This window comes from Gastrolobium bilobum, unplaced genomic scaffold (assembly GCF_033153095.1).
Source record: "Gastrolobium bilobum isolate Gb01-03AN ecotype WA unplaced genomic scaffold, APGP_CSIRO_Gbil_v1 utg1978, whole genome shotgun sequence".
NCBI lineage: Eukaryota > Viridiplantae > Streptophyta > Magnoliopsida > Fabales > Fabaceae > Gastrolobium > Gastrolobium bilobum.
The window spans coordinates 132,183-141,554 of NW_026897627.1; the positions used below are offsets into that span (position 1 = coordinate 132,183).

The 9,372-nt window shown below is 33.9% G+C and overlaps 1 protein-coding gene across 1 annotated transcript; it reads left to right on the plus strand.

Annotated features, from left to right (window-relative positions):
* Positions 1 to 222: 222 nt before the first annotated feature.
* On the plus strand, positions 223 to 3,258 carry LOC133308743 (probable transcription factor KAN4). Its single transcript, XM_061509426.1, has 6 exons — positions 223 to 726; positions 869 to 945; positions 1,201 to 1,237; positions 1,498 to 1,612; positions 2,592 to 2,691; positions 3,018 to 3,258. Exons 1-6 carry the CDS (start codon positions 231 to 233, stop codon positions 3,186 to 3,188), a joined length of 996 nt encoding a protein of 331 aa, XP_061365410.1. The 5' UTR covers positions 223 to 230; the 3' UTR covers positions 3,189 to 3,258.
* Positions 3,259 to 9,372: the final 6,114 nt, after the last annotated feature.

A 9,372-nucleotide genomic window follows, 5' to 3' on the forward strand; every position in this document is an offset into this window, starting at 1 on the left:
ATCATCTCCTCCCTCGAAACCAATGCAAATCATAAGTCACTCATGATATAATCACACCCTTAAAAATCCTTCTTTTTCAGCTCAGTTCATAACTTAAAAGTTCTTCTTGCCAATTATTTCTCACTGTATTTCCTTCTCTGTACTTTCTGTTTTTTTTTCACATCCTCAAACTCTCACCCCTTCCTTTCCCTTCCCTTTCCTTTAACCAAATCTAGATCTCTACCATCTCCATGTTCACTAATTCGAACACAGTAATGCGAACCTTATCACCTTTATCAGAACCAGACCTCTCCTTAAACATAAGCCCTCCTTCTATTTCAGATTCTGAAGCCAAAGAAGTGGGAAGCTACAACGTATTAAATAGGAAACCACTTTACAACGACATGTGCTCAACCTCTGATTCAGTTAGTAGTGGAAGTGATTTAAGCCATGAGAATGGTTTGTTCAACCCCGACACTGTCTATAACCTTGGTCATCATGAGCCAACATTGAGATTAGGATTTGGAACAACAAATTTGAATCATCCTCATATTCCAGCACAACAAGGACTCTCTAGAAACTTCAATCACCACAATATCCAACCTCACATCTATGGCCGAGATTTCAAGCGAAATACAAGAGCCATTAATGGTGTCAAAAGAAATGTCAGAGCTCCTAGGATGAGATGGACGACAACCCTCCATGCCCATTTTGTTCATGCGGTTCAGCTTCTTGGTGGTCATGAAAGTAATTTGATTAAATGCTATGATTATTAGTTTAATCATTTCTTTATTATTCTATATAAAAGCTTATGCTCTTAATTTCTTTGTGGAAAGCATAACACCTAGTTAGTTTACGTTTAATTTTGTATGGTCTTTGTCACTTGCAGGGGCAACTCCGAAGTCTGTGTTAGAGTTAATGAATGTTAAGGATCTAACCCTAGCACACGTCAAGAGTCACTTGCAGGTGGGGCTACTATTCCCATATCTCCAATATTCTACAAAGTCTTTCAGCTTAATGAGTGAAGTTCCGTTTTTTCCTTTTATTTTCTGACTAGAAAAAAGCAAAAGAAAGAAGAAAAAAAAAGAACTATTAATTAAGTTGCCTTCAGTAGTGGGCGAGGTATATAACAAGGACTAAGGACAAAAGGGTATCTAGATGGGTAATCTTAGCTTTGTGGACTTTTCTTCTCATTTTATTTTATGTGGGGTGTTCATGCAGATGTATAGAACAGTGAAGAGCACTGACAAAAGTACTGGTAAATTTCAACATGTTCCTTCTCAAGGACCCATTTTCATTTCTTCTATTATTATTGTTGTTCTATTTGTTTTGAGATCTTTGGTGATTCGAGTGTGACAGAAACTCTATGATTTGTTCGAGTAATGTTCCCCGTTAGAAACAAAAAAGTTGGTTGCATAGGACTAATTAAGTTCAAGTCCAAATGTATGTGAATAATTTTGAATAAGATGGTGTCTGATAAAGGAAGAGCAATGGCTCTAATGTTAATTAAAGTTGCAGGTCATGGGCACACAGATATTGGCTTGAACCGAAGTCCAGGAATTGTTCATCTGCATGGAGGAGTCTCAGCTTCTGAGAGAGTCAATTTACCACAAGCGCTGCAAAAATCACAATGGTAGTGACTTCAATATTCCCCAACCTCTTTTTTCTTTTCCTTGTTCAATATTTCTTTCTAGCTCACTGCAAATTAATGTGAACGTAATATTGAGTTTATTGACTGATCATGATTCAACTAGAGTACCATTAAAAACTATATGATAACGTACATGCACTAATATTCACAAAAATTGCCTCGTGTTTTGGTTTTTTTTTCTTGCTAAAATTTCATGTTTGTCTTTGTGTTTATCTTTTTTATTACGGGGTTCTATGACGAGAAGTCTACCAATATTACATAGATTTTGACGAACAAAACCTAGCGCTTTTATAGATATGTGGGTAGTCAATTTCTACGTGCGCCTTTAATGATGCTTTTGGATTACTCATCCATTAGGTCGTCAAAGTAAAATTGATCCCAATATGTAGTGAAAAGTCTAGCATATGGTGCAAATCTCAATGTGTCATGCCACAATTTTATTTTATTTTTAAATTTTTTTCGGTGATATAATTATAAACTCCATAATGTTATTGCCAACTCCTGATCTTAAGTTAATGTGGTATTATTGTCATGTAAAAATTTAACATGAGAGAATCAATTTCATGTGATATTTGGTTAGATTCAAGTTTCGCTTACCAAACTTGAGGTTACCAACAACTTTGGCTCCTCTTTAATAATGAGGATTGGGTGTATAAATTTTTAATTTTCACTTTCCAGCCCCTTCATAAGAAGATACTAGTTTCAACATGTTACTCTTAAGTTCCTCGGCAAATTGAAACATTAGGATGTTGACCGTTAATTGCATGCCATCTTACCATCAAAAGGCAATCATAAATTGCTGCCGATGCCATATTAAATTGTATATATTTGGATTTTGGATTTTGAATTTGGAGTTTTGGTTACAAACATTGAGTGCTAAAATGAACGAACCATTTCATTAGTTGCTTTAAAACATGTATGCCTTCTAAATTAACTTCTTCTCTCACTTTTATACTCTCAGGACATCGTGGCAATCATCAATGGAGACAAATACAAACAATAGTAGACAAAAACCGGACATCAGTTTGACGTATTCTCACCTCAAAGGAAATGAAACCACGGTAAGTTGGGACACATAGGGTCAGAACTGGATCTAGCATGTGACTTTAAGTTTAGCTCTAGTTTTAATTTGTTCATTGTACTATATTTTCTAAACGGTTTATGACATTAGCATAATAATATTAACCATGTGCATGCCCCTCCTACCTATTGTAAGAAATTACATATTATTTAATAAAATGGAAGAGGGTGATATCAAATCTCTGATTATTTGATTCTAAAGGTTCTGATATTATATAAAGAATCAATTTAACCCAAAATCTTAAATTATTATGTGAGACTATATTAATGATTTTATAATATATTTTTCTATCGATTATTTAAACAGGTGGTTGAGGAGAATTATGGAGGCATGTCGAATTGCATGAAGGAGAGGCTGGATTTTACACCTTTGTCACGTTCTGATGCGAAGCTTGACCTAGAATTCACGCTTGGAAGGCCCAATTGGCAAACAGACCATGGCGAATCATCAAGAGAGTTAACTCTTCTCAAGTGTTGAAATATAAACACTACCCTTTCCTTGTCATTAATTAAAATAATATACTAATGCTACACATGATATGGAGAGGAAAGAGATGAATTATTTCATGTGAATGGTTTTATTCATGATATATCTTTCTGAGTTTTTGTCTGGAAAGAGAGATGAGGAATGGGATAAATCTTTGCTACAAAACATATGCTTCAGTCCAAAGAATTTCAGGCATTGTCTTTGATGTCATTTTCAGTGCAAGATATAACATTAAAAGAAAGTAGAATGCCTCTTTCAGGCCATGGACCATGGCTTATAGTTAGGCGAAAGAGGACCCATTTGGGAATGCTGATATTGGACAGGAGGGTCAAGTTTTACGCCACACTATCATAACATCGTTCTCATAATATCTGTATCCAAGATAATTATATAGAGGCTAAAACAAATGAAAGTTGTTTTTCATGATGATCCACACAAGAACATTGATATTAATTTGATTCAGCATTTTCAAAATCATCCGTTAACTGAAATTCTCAAATTACTTTTCTTCTACATGCATGCCCACCATTTGCTTCTAGCCTCTCGCTTCCATAATTCATATATTATTTTCTCCCTGCAAGGCATTGTTATTGCACAATCAAATTACAAACATACATCCTTCACAAAATATAAATCAGATAAATTTACTTTGTCCATCATTTTAGCCGCCACGACCAAAGTCATTTTTTTCTTAAGTGAAATTAGTTACATAAATTATACGATAGCATTGTATTATGTCCGTAACTAATTCTTAGAAAAAAAAATCATTTAATTCTTAAAGCTTTTCTTAAGCTGTATCTACCTCTAACTATTAAACTATACTAGGGGGGTGTTTGGTTGAGGAGAAATTTTTTGAATGCTAGGGAAATGTAATTGCTAGGAAAATAGTTGGAAAGTAAGATATATAGGAAAGTTTAAAAAATGTTGTTTGGTTGGACAAAATTTTACCAGGAAAATTGAGTAAAATAACTGAATGTGTGTTTGGTTGAAAATAAAATATTAATGGGTAAATTTAATAAAATTACAAAATAACCCTTGTGTTTAATGAGCAAGTATTAAAAAGCATTAGCATACAATTTCAAAGGACATTCGGTTCAGAGTTTCAGCTGGAATTTGATTATCCACAACTGTCTTCCTCCTAAGCACATCATAGCAATATGACTTTTGGCATTCAAAAATGGAGTTCAATGGGTAAGACCTGTCCTGGGAGCTCAGGTCGACAGAGATTAGGCTTTCTTTGTTTCCAAATATAATCTCTGCAAGAGCTGAAACAATTTTCTTTTCCAAGTCTATCTGGTCCAAGGAAAGCAAACCATATGTCTGCTCTAACATGTGAGCCTCTGCGTTTTCCTGCACCAGATCTACAAAGGTAGAGAGTTTGATTGATAGCATGTGAACCTCCTCATGAATTTCCCTGCGTTTTCCAAATTCAAGTGAACCTCCTCATGAATTTCCTTGTGCTTCTCTCCACGCGGTGCCACTTATCATCCTTGTGTTCATGTTCTCTGCTTCTCTCCCCACTTATTTGCAACACTCTGTCATCTTCAAATTGAACCTTCACTTCTTCTTTCTTCAACCCAGGAAGCTCAACACTGAACACATGAGCCTCTGGAGTCTCCTTCCAATCCGCACGCGCGTTAGCTATGGCAATGGTTTCATGATCAGTGGAAGACACATTCATAAAAGGATCCCATGAATCCTATCATCTCTCTATTCTTCTCGGGTTTGTGAAAAATTTGAGAGGGTATAATGGGTGTGAAAAATTTGAGTTAACAGTAATTTACCCATCATTTGACAAAAAACCACCAAATAAAAAGCTTTCTGTACAGTGCCGAAAGATGGGTATCCATGAGAAAATTGAAAAGCAAGGCAAATTGGATGCATGGCCTTTTTGACTGAATCTATTGGACCAAACATTGATTTTCTGAAATCCTAGTTACATTTGCATAGGAAACTTGGAAAGCACCGTGAACCAAACAGCACCTAGTAGATTTTATAAATTCTTATTAAAACTTTCATGGGTCACATCCATCAATTCACCCAAAACTCAAAAATTCTGAGCCTTTAATTTTTTTTTTTTTTTTTTCTATGAACTCCCTATGGTGACAGAACATGTACGTTTAAGCCCAGACTTTTTCCCCGCTTTCCGCCAAATTTTTGTTAGTACGTGTTAAAAACTATAATGAGTTAGGTGAAGCTCATTCGTCAATAATATAGGCACAGTGATAAAGAATTTGTGTTTGATTATTACCAAATACATTTTTGAGAGGGATGAAAAAGTTTCAACTGACCAAGTCCAAACTCAAAATTAGTATTATAGCCCACTCAAAAAGTTAAAGGTTGAGACTGACTTATCTCAAAAAAATATTTACTGTCGGTATATAAAAAAACACTTATAATGAGTTTGTCGTTTCCGACTTCTGTCTCTCCGTTCGGCCCGGCCAATTTGAACACTTTTCTTGTGGGCCGAAGTTCGGTTTGCTGATTTGCACAAAATTTCATTTGATATTGTAAGCACTGTCCTCTGTGTTGTACCAAAAATAAAAAAGTAATAGGCCCGCCCATATGGTCCTTCTTGTGCTATATGGTCCTTCAACAGATTTCTCTGTGCTCATTACGTTTTTAAAGGAGTTGCTATTATTATAAGGTTCTTTATTTTTATTTTTATTTTATGGGGTATCATGCTTTTCCAAATAATTATTCGATGTTATTTATCACAATAAACGTTGGTTTTTAAGTTTTGATTATGCTTAATTTTTTTTTGAGGATATTTGATTTATGCGTTTAATGTCTCTTATATTATAGGAAATAATTTTATCTCTTACATATACATAAAAAATTTTGATCCCATATTTTTTTTTTCTCTTTTTTGTCACATGAACTCATATGAGCTGCTGCACCCAAGGAAGACAGAATCTCCACGTAAGAAAACTGATTGCACATTGACGCTATGTTTTGATATCCTAAGACCCACACCAGAAGGTTGGCGAAAGTCTAAGACATTTATAGAATCCGAAGGGCAGAACACACCATCGTTTGAACTTTCACTGCAGTATATTTCTAAAATCGGTTAATAATAGAGAAAGAAAATAGTGAAAATACATAACCCTGAAGAACTTATGAAAATTCCCTTTTCCTTAATCAAGATGAATTGTGAATTTTTGACATGGAGATTTCCTTATACATGTGTTTGCAGCACTAGTAGTAATGCATAGGATGAATGCAGTAATCAATAATGAAAAAAAAATAATTACAAGTGACAAAGAAATGCTTATGTTGGATATTTGTTACATCTCAATTGTTTAATTGATTTAAAATATGTTTTGATGATTACAATTAATTTAATGTTAATTTAATTGATAATAATTTATTGTCTTGAAATTACTAATGAGTTGATTGTTTGAGATTAATTTTAGAATAATATTTATTCTGATTTGAAATAGTATTCAAGATAATTGAAGATTGCATGAAGATTGGAGAAGATATGGAAGATATCATGAAGAGAGAGAAAAACATAGAATCAAGTAAAGTTTGAGATAGATTTTATCAGATTTCACGTAAGAGAAATAAAATATTCTTTATCAGAGATTTGATTAGGATTGCATTGCATAATAGAATAAGATATTTAAACTTTACATTTATTTATTTTTTTGAAAAATAAGAAATCTTATTTTTGAAAATTGCATTTAAAATTTCATTTAAGGGTAAAAGATTTTCTGGTTAGTTCTTGGAAAAGATTTCAAATTTTAATATTATACTTTTTGGGATTTTAGGAGAGAGAAAATGTTATTATTATAAATATGGCTCTTTCGTATTATTCATGATAGGAGAAATACAATATTCATGAGTGGAGAAAATACAATATTCATGAGAGAAGAATATATAAGAGAGATAAGAGAAAATTAGATTTTTAAGATTATGATTCATTCTTGTGCTTCAATTGAAAAGCTTTCTCAGGAACATTCATTCATACATTCATCCTTTGGCAAAGTAAATATTTCACCATATGAATTCAGATTACCTACCAGCTTGAGGAAAAGAAGCACTGAGGTAAATCAATTTAATTGTAATTTTCTTCTAGACCTTTTTGAACGTCTGTATTGGGAAACTCGGATACCACTTCTTGTGCTGGGAACCTGGGATACTAGCATATCTCTTATCTTTTGAAATTGAAAGTGACTTGAGAACTCTTGTGTGATAGGATTTCGGAATCCTAAAATGTTAGGATTTCGTACTGGAAACTAGGATACTGGGTAGGAACATATGTGAGGGGTAGACTACGAAACTAGGATACTAGAGAACTCTTTGTACACAAGTTTCATAGTGGAGTTGCTCGTCGAATTTCAGTATTCAATATTAGGGACCGTGGTTTTTCGCCCTTTTGGATTTTTCACATAAAAATTATTGTGTTAATATCCCTATATCCTATCTTGATTTATTACTGTGAGTTAATTTTTAATTTGTAAATTTTTTTTATAAAACTCAATTCGATCTTTAGTTCATCTGAGACCAACAATTGGTACCAGAGTTGTGTTCTCTTATCTGTGCAGGTAACTTTTGAAGAGTAGATCCCAAGATGAACCCAATAGAAAGTATCAAGGAAGGATTCTCCACTTAAAGACCTCCTCTATTTGAAGGAAAGTTCTATAATTACTGGAAGAACATGATGGAGATTTTCATCAAAGCTGATTGAAAACGGAGACTTCTAGATCACGAAGAAAGATGAAAACGAAAAAATTATTCTGAAACCCATTGTTGAATACACTGATAGAGATTGGAGAAAGCTAGAATTCAATGCACAAGTCAATAAAATTCTTCACTATAGCCTTGGAACACAAGAGTACAATCGGATAATGGGATGCAAAACTGCTAAGCAAATATGGGATCTCCTAGAGGTAACTCATAAAGGAACCAATGAGGTAAAACAATCTAAAATTGATCTCTTAATGCATCAATATGAATTATATAACACCACACAATTCTAAATTAAGTATTAAAATATTAAATGAGTAAATAAGTGAAGGATTAGTGAAAATCCTGAAGATTAGGCCAAAATACAAAGAAAAGGCAAAACAGTAATTAGTCAACACGCAACCCTAGGAAGATAAAAATTGAGTAGAAGGTCTAAGATGGTAAAAATAACCCTGGAAATGGATTCAGAACGAAAAATTAAGTGGTTAGGCAAGTTTCAGAAAAATCAGTGAATAATATTTTTACCGGGTAAAAATGTCGCGGTACGATTGCATCGTAAAATATGCCGATTGAGTTTTGAGCTCTAGGTTTGAAAATAAGTTATAAATGATTCATAGAGCTAGGAAATATAATTTCTGATGAAATTTGATGGAAATAAGTTAGTTTGGGGAAGCGTGCCAACGACGCGCGCAACAGCTTAAAACAGCATTTTCTCCGAACGACCGAAAAACTCCGGATTCATCTGATCAAGTATAATTAAAGGACAATGGTTAATATCAAAAATTAGAGTTTCTAAATAGGTTTTGAATTTGTGGACGTTTAGTGGAATCGAGTGAGGTGGCGGTGGGACCCACCTCACTTAAAATCACTTAAGCCACCTAAGCTCCACTATTCATCATCTCTCCCTCCCCTTCCTTTCTGCTGAAACCGTGACAGCCCTCCCCCTCCCCCTTCCATTTTCATTTTTTTTTGATTTCTCCATAACTTCACCAATACTTAACCAAATCAAGCGATTTTTGTGTTGAAATTTATTGGAAATCACCTTCCAAACACATTGGTGGTACCCATTAGCCTTGAAAACCTCTCAATTGTGAGAAAAAGAGAGATTCCAGCCACGAATTTTGGGAGGAAGTTGGAGTTTTTGTGGTTGTTTCTCAAGCTTTCTTTAGGGATCAATTGGTGGAGCCTTAGTGACTTATTTGTGGGTAAGTTTCAAGACTTTTGATGGTTTAATTGTTGGATTGATTTCATGAACCCTAAATGGAATTTTGTGATCTGTGTTGTTAGAGAGCTCTAATGCAAAATTTATATTAGATGATAATGTCTTAGAATGATGTGTTAGAGCTAGAAATGCAATGAAAATTATTAGTGAAAAATATGGTTTTGTAACTTCGAAAATTTTGAGGTTGTCATGACTTTGAGTTTTGAAAATGTGTAGAATGGTATTGGTGAGTTGTTGTATGATTATATGTTGATATAATGG